This window comes from Schistocerca cancellata, chromosome 4 (genome assembly GCF_023864275.1).
Source record: "Schistocerca cancellata isolate TAMUIC-IGC-003103 chromosome 4, iqSchCanc2.1, whole genome shotgun sequence".
Lineage (NCBI taxonomy): Eukaryota > Metazoa > Arthropoda > Insecta > Orthoptera > Acrididae > Schistocerca > Schistocerca cancellata.
The window spans coordinates 322,058,561-322,076,812 of record NC_064629.1 but is presented as its reverse complement, the minus strand read 5'-3'; the positions used below and the strand labels follow the sequence as shown (position 1 = coordinate 322,076,812).

The 18,252-nt window shown below is 41.7% G+C and overlaps 1 protein-coding gene across 1 annotated transcript in view; it reads right to left on the bottom strand.

The window, feature by feature from the left end:
• Positions 1-18,252, bottom strand: part of LOC126184750 (exopolyphosphatase PRUNE1) — a 188,149-nt gene that overhangs the window by 158,756 nt on the left and 11,141 nt on the right. The window contains exon 3 of the mRNA XM_049927290.1: positions 3,888-4,153. Coding sequence (XP_049783247.1) covers positions 3,888-4,153 — 266 coding nt within the window. The remainder of the gene's footprint in view (positions 1-3,887; positions 4,154-18,252) is intronic.

Sequence of the window (18,252 nt, the reverse complement as noted above, 5' to 3'; positions counted from 1 at the left end):
TCGGAAATAGTAAATTTAATTTGTATTCAAAACTTTAAAATTGCTTATCTTAAAAACTCTTTTTGATAACATCATGAATTTTTGCAGCAAGTTTATTTATTATACATATTTGAAGATAAAAATGATACTATTAAAATATATTAATATTTTCTATGAAAAAAATACGTTTTTTTCCCAGGTGTTTTGTTTTATAAGAATTGTAATATCTAGAGTCTCAGACCTGATAGAATGCTCAAATTTGTTTTAATTTACTCTTAAACATATAGGCTACTTGATAAAACAAAAATAATGAGGGCTTTTTAACATGTTTATTAATTATAGTAGATTACATTAGAATTATGTACAAAGATAGTGTACTTACGACACTCATGTATAACCCAACTGATTGCTTGAAACATTGAATTTTTTGAGTAATTTTGTCTTTTTAATAAACATTAATGCTGATTCAAACTGTTTTTCCACTTCATCCATGAGCTTTCAGTTCTTTTGATACAGTCTTTTTTGAAGTAATACATTCCTCCAGTGCCGCTTGATTGAGGTGTGTCTACTACACAGACTATGTGCTCCAAAGGCACTATCCAAGAATCTTCTCTTTCAGGCCAATAAAATGATGCAGCTGGTCCTGAAGGATGTAGAAATAGAATTTCTGCATCTTCTTCATCATTGAATATTGTTTTTACCAGTCCAAAGTACCAGTTACCATCATAATTTGCAGCCACATAGCTATTTCTGGATGGTTCAACACGAACCCAATCAGAAGAAGGATGGAAAGAAAAGACTAACGAGGGTTTTACACTATCTGTAGTCCTACTAATTTCAAAGTTGTTTGTTGGAAGTGGTTTGAAGTTATGTAATCTTCTTGTTCCGGGAATGGTTCGGGTTGCTGAAAAACCTTTTTCTAGTTTTAACCGTAGCAAATCAGCTTCTTTTTTCTCAACAAAGTGAAAATGAATGTTTTCAATATTTTTTTCACAAAACTTGTACACATTGATTGCTGTCATTATTTGTTCTTCGTCTGAAAGCTGTAGACTGGCTTTCCTTAAAATTCTTTTAATAGTTCCTCCTAGGCCATCACAAATTGACTTCCCACGACTTGTTGCAAAAAAAAGAGTGTTGGGCCTTCAAATTAAAGTCTCTCAAGTGTTCCGTCAAATTTTTAAAACTGTTTCTATTTTTGTACTGCCCAGCACAACCATCTGTAAAGTAGTGAACTGAGTCAATGTCAGTATGATGTAATGACAGCCACTTTGTAATTTCTTTTTGTACAAAGTTAACAAAACCAGTGTCATGTTCTTGGTCATCACTAATAAAACAGTGGTTGGAAACAAAAACATTGTTGTGTGTAGAGTACAACCACCTCTATTCCAGTGGTAACTTTGGATCTCATTTTGTATAACAAAGGAATAATTTTCACTGAAATCCATCACAATAATTGCTGTTTGGGTGGTGGGTCTTTTTTCAATCTTTTAAAGGCTGCTGATTGGGATTTTGCTATAAACGAGTGCGGGGTGAGCTTTTCCAATGACCTAACCAATAAAGAAATATAGTCTTCAACACTGATAGACTGTTTGACCATTTCTGCCCTGTCTGTGTTAACCCACTGACTGATTACAATTTCTTCTTCTCAATCATAATCTTCACTTAGTTTTTCAGTTAAGTACTCAGTTAGCGCAGTATTTGCAGGACAGCTGTCGCAATGATGTAGCATGCAGTTCTGGTTTTCCGTGTTGCACACAAGCATCTTAATTAGGTCTTTATAAGATTCTTCAATTTTCACAGCATCCAGTAATAGTTTAACATTCTGGTGGATACTGCATACACATACAGTGTGTGTGCCTGCAGCACCAGCAAGGATACACCATTTAGGTCTCAAGAAACAAAATTTTGAAAATCCTACTTCTACCTCGGGATTCTCCCATTTGAAAGAATAATAGAGTTCTCTCAAGTTACACAAAATGAGTCTTTTTTGCATGTACAAATTTTTTTGAACACTTACTTTGTCTTTTGTTCCAGGTAGCACTCTGGAACTTTCATCGTTTTCATAAAAATCTGTTACAACTCTTACTGTATTTTCAGAAAGAGTTTTACCTTTTTTTGGACCAGGAGTTTCCAAAATACCCTTTTCAGATTTTAGCTTTCTAGCTTGTTGCACCATGTACTCACTTAAATTAAGTTCTTTCATCACTTTATTTCGACTCCAAGAATCTGGATTTTTCTAGACCTCCCAACAGATGAAATCTTCTCTTTCATAAGAGAAATCATTACATCAAAATCCTTTGCTTTCTCAACCACACTTGTATCTTCTTCGTCATCATCAGAACTTGGTGCATCATATTTTAATGCTTTTGAAACCGCCTTTTTTGCAGTCTTTTCAATACTGCTAACCTTCCTTTTAAAATAAGACCCTTTACTTTGTTCTGACAAGCCATGAAGCTTTATCGGTGTTAAACCTAAATTATCAAGAGCAATGTTTGTTTGTACGAGGGATTCATTTCTGGATTTCAATTATTCTAACTGAACCATGACTTCATCATCTGTTTCACTTTCATTGACTTCAACTCTTAATTTTTCCTCACAAAAGTTACGGCATGTTGAGCAAAGCTTTTGTCCAGGTTTTATGCTAATATTTTTTGTCAGTAACTGTTTAGAAAGATCCAAGCCTACACTTCTCAACGATTTTTTGATAGGCTTTTTGTGTTTTTTTAGTGGGTCTACACATGTTGTTTGATACTTTTCAAAAACATTTAAAAAGTAGTAGCTGTTGTGTGAACATATATTCTTAAATTCACACAGATTAATTCCAGATCGTAAGTGGATCAAATCTTTTTCTTCCTCACTCAATTCAGATACCAGTTGTAACTTTTTTGAAGGTGTGTAGGTGGTTTGGAAACAGTCAGATTTTTTAAATAACCCTACGCTACAGGTTTGAATATCTGACATACTGATTTCACTTTTGGTCTGATTACTGTTCTGGTTACTTTTATAGGATATTGGAAAAGAATCTCTGTAAACTAAGTAACAGTACTTACTGAAAGTTCGAATAAACTTAATAAAATACTATCCAAGCACTATTTAACACTGTAATAATTTTTTACTTCAAAACACAGGAGTAACAAAACAAACTCCAAGCGAACATTGTTACTCCAAGAAGACAAAAACTTATTTTCGGTGTCTAAGTCACTTGGCACTTTTTATTTTTAAAATATAATTAATATTATTTTAAAATTTAGATAACTATTAAACAGGTTAAAAAGCCAACATAATTTTTCTTTTATCTAATAGCCTATACAATTAAGAGTATTTTAAAACAAATTTGAGCTTTCTATCAGGTCATTTCATTTGGAAGATTTTAATATATCTTTATGGCAATTTTTTTAACATTTAGATATAATACACAAACTTATTCCAAAATTTCATACTGGTATCTTGAGTATTCTTTAATACACAAATTTTTTTAGTTGTGAGGACACGTTTAAGTTACGATTTCCGACTGCTGAAACAACGCCAAATCTAAAAACTTTAAAAATTTATAAAAAAAAAACCGTACGAGATAAAATTTTACAAGTGCTTTCAGGATGATAAAAGAAGTAATTGTACCAAGTTTCATCAAAATCTGACATGGTTGGTGTCAAGGCCTGGGTGACTTGACATGGAATGACCCCACTACAATTTTAACATTGAAAACATACTGTTCAATCACATGTAGAGTGAAGTACCAGAAGCATCTTATTACTACACCCAATTTCTAATTTAAGATATTAAAACATGCACAGCTATAGTACAACCAAATAATTCAGGGAAAGTGACAACTGACTGTGAAAAGAGGTGGGGGATATGCTTTACGGTTACAGTAAAATTAATATTTAAAAAGTTACAGATTTAGTTACCATATAGTAACATCAGAACTTCTTCTGGCACTGGAAATTCATTTTGAGTAATCACTAATTCAGCTACCAGCGTTGCACATGAACCAACAGTCTCCATGGTCTTTTTTACATTCTCCCACTGCCAATCCGGATCAAGAGGTCTGTGATCAATAACCTCAATCACATACGGCTTAAGAGAAGTGTCCTTATCAGAGAGGGCATGGTGGTCAACCAGCACAATCCCCAATTCACTAGACGACATTAGTAAATCGAAGTTAATTGTGTCTCTGTAAAAGGACAGTTGAGAGGATTAGAAGATTCAAAAGTTACAGCAGTTATTTGCATGTTACTCATAATTACATACATTAAATACAAATGCTGTCAAAGAGAATGCTGCATGCCCATAGGTTTTAAGTTCCTATAGTAATAAATTCCTTTTCAAATGATAAATACCTGCTGAAAAAGCTTTCATGACTACAAGCTCAGAATAATACCAATTCCTTACCATATCTGAGTAGTTTACACGCCAGCTAATCAGACCTCCTGCATACATTGAAGTCTTGCTAATAATATTAAATGAAGGCATGAATTCTGTTAAATGATCTTTTGCCAATCATTGTATTAAACAAATCTGTACACATCAATAAACTTTTCTGAAAATTCAAAAATATCTTAACATTTACAGGTTGTATTGCTAATTATGAACTTAAAGTTCAATTTAGGATACTCTAATATGATTGTCACTGAATCCTTCCAAAGATGCCCAAATCTACTGCTGCACATTTTCCACAAAAGTGTCATTATCAACAAACAAGCAGCTGAATACACACCAACACAAATTAATTAAAATGAAGTCTGAAATTTTGTTTATCATTTATATCTGTTGCCATACATACTGCTCGACCTGTACCACTTAAATGCAGTAATGGTACAGAATATAAATGTAAATGTAGAAGTGTTTTGATAGGTGACTGAAGCATATTCTCCAATGAAAATTTTCGCATAAGCAACTTAAAATAGCAGCTGGTAGTGGACATATTGCTTTGGCATATGGTTTAAAGCAAAGGTGTTTCAGAAAGATTTGTTTTCACAATACTATTTTCTACATACATGAAGATAGAAATTTTGGGGAAATTTTAACTTGTGCACAGAAACTAAAAGCTTACCTCAGTGTCAATCGCAAGTTTGCAATTCACATGGTGGCTTGTAGTCGTATCCTTGGTACAACAACCTCACCGATTTGTTCATTTATTACACAATGTGCATCAAGTTGAGATAGTGACACAACACAGCAAGAAAGGGCTTTAGTGTTCTCTACTTCAACAGGTGCAATTCAGTTACAACTGTGTGGCATGGTTTATGTTGTGAGTACAGCAGTGCACCTTCTACAACAAGACATCAATGGCATCAGCAAATTAAAACACTGTTTATGTAAGGAAAAATCACTTATAGCTTCCACGCTCATTCATCTGAAGTGATTTAGGGATATCATGGAAAATCTGAATCTGGATGGCTGGACATTAATTGGAACCATCCTTAAGCTCAGAATAGCTATTTTCTGAAATATTAATCATAGATCAGACGAGCTGAAATGAACATCTATACTTTTATTACAGAATGCCACACGGTCAACAATTTCTTTTAACTTGTCTTTTTTGTATGGTGGAAACTGTACAAACCCTGCACATCCACACAGAGATGAACTGACTAGAAAACACTGTTGCCTTTTTTCATTGCCATAGTTTGAATTCCATCTCCAACAACAGTGTGATATAGGACATTATCAATGCCAATTACAAAGGGCCTGTTATATTTACACTGTCACATGAACCAATTAAAGCTCATGATTCACTTCACTTCATAATTATTTGTTTTCCTTGGCTAATAAATTTTTGATTTGAAACTTTATGAAGTTCCAATGTGTAGGAGAGAATTTTTGCACCATTTACCATGTAAACAGCAGTAATTCTACAAAAACTATAGTCTATCCAGTCTTTTTCTGAAACAATTATCAGCATTAATCTACATTCCATCCAGCCACACTGTTTCCAAATGGTGCCCTCATAATATCTCTTATAAACTGAGAGTGCCATGCAATGCCACTTCATTCAATAACTGTGTCCACATGTCCCTTAAACTATGGTACTTCACAATTACTAACAAAAAATTGTTACCACTGAATAATTCTGCCTTGCAAAGAGGAAAAAAAACACCCCATGGTCCCTATCAAAATATTCCTGCATATCTGTTCACACAAACTGACAAAATGCTGAACTCTACATTCAGCAACCACATTTTTCTGCACACTTTCACTGTGACTGTCTTCAGATATTCTGTTAGTTGGTTGGTTGGTTGGTTTAAAGGAAGGGAAAGGGACCAAACTACAATGTCATCAGTCCCTTGTTCCTAATAAAACAATCCCACAAGTGTGAGAATAATACGGACGAAACATATAACACAAAATGGAGAAAAAGGAAAAGCCACAAGAACGAAGGGAAGACAACGAACACTAAAAGGAACAAAAGAGGACAAGAAAGCAACAGAGACAATAGAAACAGAAGAGAGTAAAACATGAAAGCAGATTACAGTGGCTGGCCGACCACGAGAATAAAAAGGGAAAACTAGCCACTCTGCAACACATTAAAACCTCCACCGTAGAAGCACTACGGTGGAGGACACAAACGGACAAAGAACACATGCGTTAAAATTTACATCGAAGTATAAAACCCACTCTCATGGATAAAACGTAAAACTAAAGCTGCTGTGGAGGCATTGTCGCCCAACACCAAAGGCAGGGTGGTGGGAAAGTTAAAAGTCTGCCGCCGAGCAGCTAAAAGTGGGCAGTCCAGCAAGAGGTGGACAACTGTCATTTGAGAGCCACAACGACACTGAGGTGGGTCCTCGCGATGGAGAATGTAACCATGCATTAGGCTGATATTACACTACCAAATTTCTTTGACAAAGATATTTGATGGTGTAATAAGAACTTTGTCAAATGTCGTCCAATATTTGATCAAATCTGGGGCCTCGCTGTAGATTTGATCAAAGAAATCGCTTGTCTTCTGTTAACTGCAATGTGACATGTTACCACATGGAGCACTAGCATTGCTGCAGCATTCTGTCGTCTTTAGTTTTTTTATAAACATTGCCGGTAAATACAATTGATGTGTGCCAACAACTACAAAATTAATAGAGATGTATGAAGCTGATGAGGCGCTTTACAGCGTGAGGCTGTAAATAGATTAAGAAGATTGTAGACCTGACCTTACCTGACCGAACCGAACCTAACCTAACATAACCCTCTCCTGTAGCAAGGAATCGAAGTGTTACAGTGAGCCTGTTTTCTGAAGATGTAGCAGTTCTTAAGTGAATATTGTGCTTTGTGATATGAGGATACACTTCACTGAGCACATACAGAAATGTATACTCATCCCTTCTTAAGTAATTGATGTACGACTTGACATCTTCCACTGTAAGCTCACCTAACAAGTTTTGTTGAATGCTTTTATCGTGTCGTCGTAAAACCCACGGCTTCACCCAGATTAGATTAGTTTTTTTGTTCCATAGATCCGTACTGAGGAGATCCTCGTGGATGTGGAACATGTCAATTTTTTTAATCTGAAATAACAATACTAATAGTATGAATAAATACATCATTTTTCTATTAAAAATTTCGTCAATGGAGTTGGCCACTAGTAAGTCTTTCAGGCTCCTTTTAAACTGATCTTTATTTGTAACTAAATTTTTTGTTTCCTGGCAAATTATTGAAAATGAGTGTTCCTGAGTAGTGGACCCCTTTTTGAACTAAAGTAAGTGCTTTTAAGTCCTTGTGCAGATCATTTTTGTTCCTGGTATTGTATGTATGAACTGAGTTGTTTGCTGGAAAAGAGATATATTATTTAGGACAAATTTCATTAAGGAGTAAATATACTGAGAGGCAGTAGTTAGTATACCCAGTTCTTTGAAGAGGTTTCTGCAGGACGTCCGTGAATTTACTCCACAAATAATACGTATTACACGCTTTTGGACTCTGACAACTTTTGTTTGACCTTAAGATTTAACCCAAAATAATATACCATATGACATTATGGAATGAATGTAGGCAAAGTATGCAAGCTTTTTCATTTTTATGTTGCCTATGTCTGCTAAAACTCGAATTGCAAATACAGATTTGTTAAGGCGTTTCTGCAGTTCTGTGGTGTGCTCCTCCCAACTGAATTTATTATCAAGTTGTAATCCCAGGAATTTAAGACTGTCAACCTTGTATGTATGGTTCCTTTTTCCCCACTTCTTTTCCGCATGTGCACACAATGCAATTGCGGTACGTGCAACTGCTGCGGTTAATAACAAGTTGTTGTCAGCCATCTTGAACTTTGACGAAAAATTTGATGACAGTGTAATACCCCTTCTAGCGCTACGTCAAAGATCTTTGTCAAATATATTTGACGGAATATTTGATCAAATCTTTGACAAAGAAATTTGATAGTGTAATACCAGCCTTAGCCATGTATGACCAATGCAGAGCCAGCAGAGGACAACTGATTCCCTGCGAGAGGCCTGCATGGAAGACATCCACACATTCATAGTCTCCTTAATGACACGAAGTTCGTTGTGCGTACTGTTATGCCATTCCATCTCCGGAAGACCCTGCGGTGTAAGACAGAACGCAGTTCAGCTTCGAAGATGCTTATCTCCAGAAGCAGTTTCCGTGTTGCCTGTTTGGTCAGCCTGTCGGCAAATTCGTTGCCGGGGATTCCGACGAGTCCTGGGGTCCACACAAACACCATGGAATGGCGGAACTGTTCCAGAGCATAGACAGACTCCTGAATAGACGCTACCAGAGGGTGACGAGAGTAGCACTGCTCAATAGCTTGTACACTGCTCAATGAGTCAGTACACAGAAGAAATGACTCACCAGGGCATGAGCAGATGTACTCCAGAGCACGAGATATGGCCACCAGCTCTGCAGTGAAAAATCTGCTGCCAACTAGCAAGGAGTGCAGCTCAATATGTCCTTGAACATATGCGAATCCTATGTGACCATCAGCCATCGAGCTGTTGGTGTAAACCACTTCAGAGCCCCGGAACACGCAAAGAACCGAGAGGAAGTGACAGCGGAGAGTGGCGGTGTTAACGGAATCCTTAGGGCCATGCAAAAGTTCCAGACGAAGCTGCGACCGAGGCCTACACCACGAAGGCATATGTCAGTGGACCAGAAGAAGAGGTGGTAAAGGGAAGGACTCCACTTCGGAGAGAAGGGACCGCACGCAAACTGCAATCGTTAGCCCAAATCTGGTCCACCGATGTGGGAGATGGACTGCCGCGGGCAGGAAAAGGAGACAGTAATTCGGATGCTCAGGGGAAATATGAATGTGTGCTGCGTAACTGCCGAGCAGTTGTGCACGTCCAATCTGAAGTGGAGGGACACCAGCCACCACCAGTACGCTGGTCACCAGACTCATCCAGAAAGCTCCTGTCGCTAATCAAACCCCACAGTGGTGCACAGGGTTGAGTAAATGCAATGCTGAAGGCGCTGCCGAACCATAACCACACTCCCATAGTCAATTCGGGATTGGACAAGGGCTCGGTAGAGCTGCAGCAGCATACAGTGATCTGCACCCCAATTGGTGTTGCTCAGGCAACGGAGGGCATTGAGGTGCTGCCACCACTTCTGCTTAAGCTGACAAAAATGAGGGAGTCAAGTCAATCTAGCATCGAAAACCAGACCTAGGAATTGATCAGATGTTGCTGTCTGGAAAAGGCTGTTCGGATGGTAGACTCGATGGACACAAGATTATCAGTGGTAGAGCGACCCTGCCAGAAGCTGCCCTGACATGGAGACAGCAAGCCATGTTACTCCAGGACCCAACCCAACGGCCGACATACCATACGTTCCAGCAGCTTACAAAGAATGTTGGTGAGGCTGATGGGCCGATAGGTATCCACATCAAGCGGACTTTTACCGGGTTTGAGCACCGGAATGATGGTGCTCTCCCACCATTGCGATCGAAAGACACCATCGTATCAGATCAGGTTGAAGATGACGAGAAGATGAGAGATGTTTGATCTATCTGGCTGTGGATGCGATCAGGGTCAGGAGCTGTGTCGGGGCAATGTGCAATGGCACTGAGGAGCTCCCACTCTGTAAATGGGGCGTTATAGGATTCACTGCAGCATATAATGAATGAGAGGACGTTCCCTTCCAGACGCCATCTGAGTGTGAGAAAAGCTGGCGTATAATTCTCTGACGCAGAAGCTCGAACAGAGTGCTCGGCAATCACGTTGTGTCAGTACATAACTATTGGTTTATGGTAACACCGGGGACAGCTATTGGGGCCCGGTACCTGAAAAGACATTTGATCTTTGCCCAGACTTGGGAAGGTGATGTGTGGCACCCAATGGTGGAGAAGTATCCCTCCCAACACTCCTTCTTCCATTCTTTGATAAGGTAGCGAACACGGGCACGGAGCTGTTTAAAGGCTATGAGGTGCTCCAGGGAAGGGTGCCGCTTATGCCACTGTAGAGCTCGCCGACGCTCCGTAATTCCTTCAGCAACTTCCAGCAACCACCAAGGTACTGCCTTACGCCTCGGGCACCCTAAAGAGAGAGGGATCACGTTTTCTGCCACAGAAACAATTGTACTAGTCACCTGCTCAACCATCACATATATGTTACCATATGGGGGAGATTCAGCGGTGACAGCAGAGGTGAAAGTTCCCCAGTCCGCCTTGTTCAAAGCCCATCTGGGCATGCATCCATGTGCCTGATGCCAGGTCAGTGACAGGAAGATGGGGAAGTGGTCACTACCACACAGATTATCATGTGCCCTCCAGTAGATAGATGGGAGAAGTCCTGGGCTGCAAATTGATAAATCAATGGCCAAGTAACTACCAGAGCCACACTGAAATGTGTGGCGGACGCAGTATTTAAGAGGCAGAGGTCGAATTCCAACAGTAAACTTTCAACCTCTCTGCCTCGGCCAGTAAGCATGGTACCACCCCACAAAGGGTTATGGGCATTAAAATCTCCCAGAAGTAGGAAAGGTTTAGGGAGTTGATCAATCAGTGTAGCTAATACATTCAGGGGTACTGCACCATCTGCAGGAATATATACATTGCAGACAGTTATTTCCTGTGTCATTCTTTTTCTGACAGCCACAGCTTTAAGAGGGGTTTGAAGGGGCACATGTTCACTACAAACCGAGTTTAGGACACAAACACAAACTCCACCTGACACTCGATTATAGTCGTTACGGTTCCTGTAATATCCCTTATAGCTGTGGAGTGCAGGGGTCTGCATTGCTGGGAACCAGGTTTCCTGGAGAGCAATGCAGATAGCAGGCGTATAGCTTAAAAGTTGCCATAGCTCAGCCAGGCAGTGGGAAAAACTGCCACAATTCCACTGGAAGACGACATCATGAGACTGGGAAGGCATGGAACATTCAATGAGGCAGTTTACGCCTCAGAGTCACCTGCTGCCACCGATTTATTGCCTGAGCTGTCTATATCCATTGCATCTGAGGGTCTGGTGAGATCTAGGTCCTCAGCAGACGCCAAAATCTCCACCCCATCCTCAGCCGCAGAGCTTGTAGGTAGCGGTGGTGTGGGTGCCACCTCAATTTCCTTGGTCTTAGGGGTTTTATTTTTGGATTTCTCTCGCTGCTTCTTGGGTCTCTCTGGCTGGAAGGACTTCACTGGTTCAGTCTCCGAGACAGAGGATGAGCTTGAAGCCCTACAACCATTTCCTTTTGGGCTCTTCAGCCACTGATGGGTGTCATCTTTCCCACTAGAAGAAACCTGGGAAGGAAGTGACTCAAGGGACCCCTTCCTAGGGAGAGAAACCGAAGAAGACTTACGCTTCTCCGGCTTAGAAGTGGGGAAAGATGACGCTGATGGTTGGGGGGGGGGGTTGCTCTCAAAGTAGATTTACATCTACATCTGCATATATACTCCGCTAGCCACCAAGCGGTGTGTGGCGGAGGGCACAGTTCCCACCAAAGTCGTATTCCCCCCCTTTGTTCCACTCAGGGATCGCGCGAGGGAAAAATGACTATCTGAACTCCTCAGTACGAGCTCTTATTTCCCTTACCTTTGAATGGTGATCATTGCATGGTTTGAAAGTTGGTGCTAATAATATATGCTCCACATCCTCAGTGAAGATCGGATTTAGGAATTTAGTGAGCAGCCCCTTCTGTTTAGCGCGCCGTCTATCTGCAAGTGTATCCCACTTCAAACTTTCTATGAGATTTGTAACGCATTCGCAATAGCTAAATGTACCAGTCACAAATCTTACCGCTATTCTTTGGACCTTCTCAATATCTTGAATCAGACCCAATTGGTAAGGGTACCATACAGACAAACAATACTCCAAGACTGGATGAGCTAATGTATTGTAAGCTATTTCCTTTGTTGAAGGACTGCATCGCTTCAGGTTTCTACCAATAAACCGCAATCTAGAGTTCACCTTACATGTTACTTGTGCAATCTGATCATTCCATTTGATATCATTTCGAATAGTCACACCCAGATACTTGACAGACATTACCGCTTCCAAAGACTGGGCATTTATTTTGTACTTGTACATTAGTGGGGATTTTCGCCTTGTTATACGCAGTAGGTTACACTTACTAATATTGAGAGATAACTGCCAGTCATTACACCACGCATTTATTTTCTGCAAATCCTCATTGATTTGTTCACAACTTTCGTGTGATACTACTTTCCTATAGACTACAGCATTACAGGCAAAAAGTCTAAGGCAGCTGTCAATACCATCAAAAAGGTTGTTTATGTAAATAGTGAAAAGCAGAGGACCTATTATGCTGCCCTGGTGCACACCTGAAGTTACTCTTGTTTCTGTTGAAGTTCAGGACGACATACTGCTTCCCGTGTTAGAAAACTTTCTATCCAACCACATATGTCATCGGATCGACCATAAGCACGCACTTTTTGTAGCAAGCGACAGTGCAGTACTGAGTCGAACAGCTTTCGAAAGTGGAGAAATATGGCATCAACCTGGGAGCCGGTATCTATAGCCTGTTGTATATCATGCACAAAGAGGGCCAGCTGTGTCTTGCATGACCGCTGTTTCCTAAAACCGTGCTGGTTTCTGCAGATGAGATTCTCAGAGTCTAGGAAGGTCATTATGTCTGAACACAAAATATGTTCCAGGATTCAATAACAAATCGATGTCAGTAAAATTGGCCAGTAAGTATGTGCATCCAATTGTACAATTGTCTATCCTTTTTATAGATCGCTATGACCTGGGCCTTCTTCCAGTCCTATGGAACTTTCCGCTGTTACAATGATCCCTGATAGATGATGGATAAGAATGGTGCTATATTTGTAGCATAGTCAACATAAAATCATAAAGGGATACCGTCTGGGCTAGATGCCTTCCTGGCATCTACGGATCTCAACTGTTTTACAATCCCAGATACACTAAACACTATGTCAGCCATCCTTTCATTTGTTCCATAATTGGAAGGGGGAATGGTGCTGCAGTCCGCTACCGTAAACGAGTTTTTGAAGGCTTGGTTTAGTATTTCAGCCTTCTGTTTATCATCAGTTAAATTAACCGTACTGTCAGCAAGAGAAGGTATTGAATTATTTGTAGCATTCATTCATAGATTTTACGTACGACCCAATTTTTAGAATCTGCAGATAAAATATTGCTTTCAATTTCTGTTTGTCAGCGGGGCAACAGGGAGGGAAATGCCGCTGCCAACCCTCCCCCTCCCCCCCCCCCCCCCCCCAATCTCGCTCTGAGAGGTGACCTGGGTTGGCGGAGCTGATGGTGCCGGAACTGTTTTAGTGGTGGCGTAAGACGATGTCATATGCACAGGATGCAGGCGTTCACAAATTTTCTATTAGCCTCAGTTTAGGTCAGTCTGTCCAGGGTCTTGTACTCCATGATTTCCCTTTCTTTCTGGATAATCCTGCAGTCAGGCGAACAAGGCGAAAGGTGCTCTCCGCAGTTGACACAGATGAGAGGCAGTGCACATGGAGTATTGGGATATGATGGGTGCCCACAATCTCGGCACATGATGCTGGAAGTACAGTGGTAAGACATATGGCCGAACTTGCAACACTTAAAGCACCGCATCGGGGGAGGGATATAGGGCTTTACATTACAGTGGCAGACCATCACCTTGACCTTCTCGGGCAATGTATCACCCTCAAACGCCAAGATGAAGGCACCGGTGGCAACCTGATTATCCTTCGGACCCCGGTGGAAACGCAAGAAGAAATGTACACCTCGCTGCTCTAAATTGGTGCACAGCTCATTGTCAGACTACAAAAGAAGGTCCCTGTGAAATATGATACCCTGGACTATTTTTAAGCTCTTATGGGGTGTGATGGTTACAGAAACATCCCCCAGCTTGTCACAAGCGAGTAACGTCCATGACTGGGCAGAGGATGCTGTTTTGATCAAGACTAACCCAGACCTCATTTTGGACAATCCCTCCACCTCCCCAAACTTGTCCTCTAAATGCTCAACAAAAAACTGAGGCTTCATCGGCATGAAAGATGACCAATCAACTCTCGAACATACAAGGTACCGGGGCGAATAAGATTCGCTGGCATCCTTAGACTGACGTTCCTCCCATAGTGAGGCCTGGAGGGGAATGATTTGGGGTCATACTTCTGTGCATTGAATTGAGCTCGTGATTGCTTAGAGACTGCTCGTTTTTCAGCAAGAGATGATGTACTATGCTTCATCACATGTCATCCACCCTGATGCCACTCACTCCGACCAGGGGCCCTCCCCACATGTGCCACCCAGCCGCAGCAAAGGCCACCTGGCAGGGTGGCCACTGCCGGGAGTCCCGATACCCCAGGGGGATGGACATCTACCCCCTAGGCATATGTGGGGAGTTAAAAGCGCAGTCATCAGCAGAGTGATCCCTGTGTGGTCAGGGGGCTACAACCACTAGGGTACATGGTGGCTCCACCACAACAGACTGCCTACCATGCTGGATATCAGGTGCAAAGAAGTCCATGGTCATCGTTGATGCAGAAAGCGACACTGCATAGTCTATGGTGGAAAACGCACCCAGGAAGGTGTCCTCGCCCAAGAGATGGAGAATGGGCACGACTGCAATGCAACAACGAGAAAGTGGGCTAAAGATCTCAATGCATGATGGACATGATGCACCCTGTAAAGCACCCTTCCCCAATTGGCTCACTCTTTGGGAAAATTTTGAACAATGGAGGTCAAACCCTAAAGGGGACAATCACATAAAGGCCGAAACGTGTGAAACTCCTAGTCGCCTCGTACGATAGGCAGGAATACCTTGGGCCTATTCTAACCCCCATACCCGCAGGGGGATCAGATAGTCTGTCACAAAATTAGTTCGATAGAGACACGAAACACGTAATGAAAACTTGTCAAAACCATTACGTGAGTGGCCACATGTGCCAACCACATCACATAGTAACACGACAACAAGAAACGCATAACAGGACAAAGAATGTTTTCTGGTTGGTTGTTGCAGTAGTAGCTGCCTCTTAAACAACTCACTGCCAGTCACTTTGTTACATTGGTTTAGGTGTACGATGAGTTGACCACACATCATATTCACACACACACACACACACACACACACACACACACACACACACACACACACACTCTCTCTCTCTCTCTCTCTCTCTCTCTCTCTCTCTCTCTCTCTCTCTCTTCAGGTGATCAATAATGCACTTAATGGTGGACTAGTATTGGTCAGACAGTGGGAAGCAAATTATTATTTGTGGGGATTTCAATGTAGATCTTCTGAAAGAGTTTGATGAGAAGAATGATCTTGAAGTATTATCCGGTTCCTTCAACCAGACATCAGTTATTGCTTCTTGCACTCTTGAAGTATACAAAAGCAGGACACTGATATATAATATTTTCACAGGCCAAACATAAATTTAATTAAATAAAATTAGCCTGTTAAAAATTGTCTTTCGTATCATGATGCGCAGCTAGTTATAGTAGTTGCCATAGTAACGTAAAACAGTCTTCCAAAATGTGTGTTCAATTAACAATTTAAAAATTGAAACTCTTCGGGTATGGGTTTAGTGTCGTAGGATTGCTGAATCCAATGATGCACACTATACCACATGTAATAAGCAGTATTTTATTACTCAAAAGCACACATATACAGTTATATACATTCTTGATTCTCTGTCCACATGTGTACTCTTTCGCGCGCGGCCACAGACTGCCGCAAAGAGCTCACCAAAACAAAGGTATTACACGCGACTTGGTCGATAGTCATCACATTAGCTCGCGCCAAACTGCGACCCCTTGCCAAACGAAATGTTCAGATACCAGACATGTGGTGGCGCAAATGCCAGGGTGTGCCAAGTCGTGGATACTATTAAAAATGTCCCGGTGGAGAGGTGCGGAAATCACCAGACGTATGCGTCCTGTTGAAATGTCGCACCAGCTAGTTTGAGTGCTGTTTTAACATCGGAGCGCAATGCATCGAGTCAGTGTCCTCTGTCTACAATTTAGGGAGTTCACTGACGTCCAGTCGTGAAGATAAAACCGACACGCGAGGAAAATCGGTGACAACATTGTCTGCCCCTCTGACGTAATGTATGTCATTCATAAACTGACATATGAGGTCCATATGCCGAAAACGTCTCGGGGATGAGTCCTTGTCTGGGTTACGGAAAGCATATACCAATGGCTTGTGGTCGGTAAATACCACAAGATGGCGACCTTCGATATCGTCTTGAAAATATTTGATATCAGCATAAATAGCAAACAGTTCCTGGTCGAAGGTCGGCCATTTACGTTGGGAAGCGGACAGTTTGTGGGAGAAAAATCTGAGCAGCTGTACAACAGAACCCATGGATTGCTTAAGTACCAACCCCACTGCTGTATCACTCGCATCTGTAGTAAGTGAGATGGGAGCACCAGGAATGGGGTGAAAGAGCGTAACAGCTATCTTTAAGGCTGACTTTACGTTATCGAATGCAAGACGCATATCTGGAGTTCACGTGACTGTCCGAGACCCTAAAGTGTTTTTTTTTTATGCGAGAGCATCCGTCAGTGGGGCTTGTATGTCACCAGAGTGGGGGCTGTGTCTGCAGTAGTAATTTACTGTTCCAAGGAAGCGGCAGAGGCCCTGTATATCTTTGGGCAAAGGCACCATACTAATGGCCTCGACCCGTTCGGGTAGGGGGCAGATACCATCAGTAGAAACCCTGTGGCTCAGAAAAGTGACACTAGTGAGGCGGAGTTGTGACTTAGCATTGTTCACTGTGACACTGTTTCCTTTTAATAGCTGGAACACTGTATTTAAATGTAGTTCATGTTCCTCGAGGGTGGAAGAAAAAACTAACAAGTCGTCCAGGTAGGCATATGCAAAGTCCAGTTTTCCAACCAACGAGTTGATGAACCAATGCCACGCCTATGCAGCATTTTTAAGGCTGAACGGCATAAACAAATACACTAACAACCCAAACGGGGTGGTGATAGCGGTTTTTTCAACGTCCTCCGGTGCCATTGGCAGTTTGTGGTACGCCTTGTGACAGTCAATTACACTGAAAATTTATGCCCTGTGCAGTTAGGAAGCAAACTCTTGAATATTTGGGGTGGGATAATTATCTAGAATTCTTCTGGTGTTAAGCACCCAACAGTCACCACAGAGGTGGAAAGTGTCATCTTTCTTGGGCACCAAATGAATGGATGACGACCAACTATTAGAAGAAGGGTGAATAGTCTTACTATCTAAAAGTTCCTGAATAACAGCTTTGGCGTGTTTAAGTTTCTCCGGATTTAAACGTCTAGCCTTTGCAAGTACCGGTGTGCCTCCTGTGGTATTGATTCTGTGGACAGTACCATTGTTGATCACGAACACGGATGGGGATGATGGACATGCACCCGATGCACTATGACTAACCTGTAATGGACAAGCTTGTGTGTCCCAGGCCGGCAGGTCAGCAGCAGTGGCAGTGCTCCACTGGTAGACCTTGTCGTAGAGCTCAGTGGGGTACTTGGTAGTGTTGTGGGCACAGCTTATGTCTGGCAGTAGAAATGTCACGCGGCGTCAGCAGCAGGTGCGAGGAAGCAGTGCGGGGGTTGAGAGTGTGGCTGTGTGCGACAGCTGGGCAATCTGTTTATGAGCATCCGTGAGCTTGGCTTGCACAGCGGCGATGCATAAGTGGAGGACTTCACTGCTGTCCTGAAGTTCATTGTTGTGTGATCTAAGAGAGAGCACTGCAACAGTAGTTTCAGCTAGCTCACACAACAGAGTGTCGCTCTCGGATGAGAGGGAAGAGATACCTGAACCAGTGGTACAGTCTATCGAGTTAAAGGTTAGTGTATCTCATTGTAGGTTGGATGACAGTGCGTGGGCTAAGAGAAAATCTACCCTGAGTACGGGTTC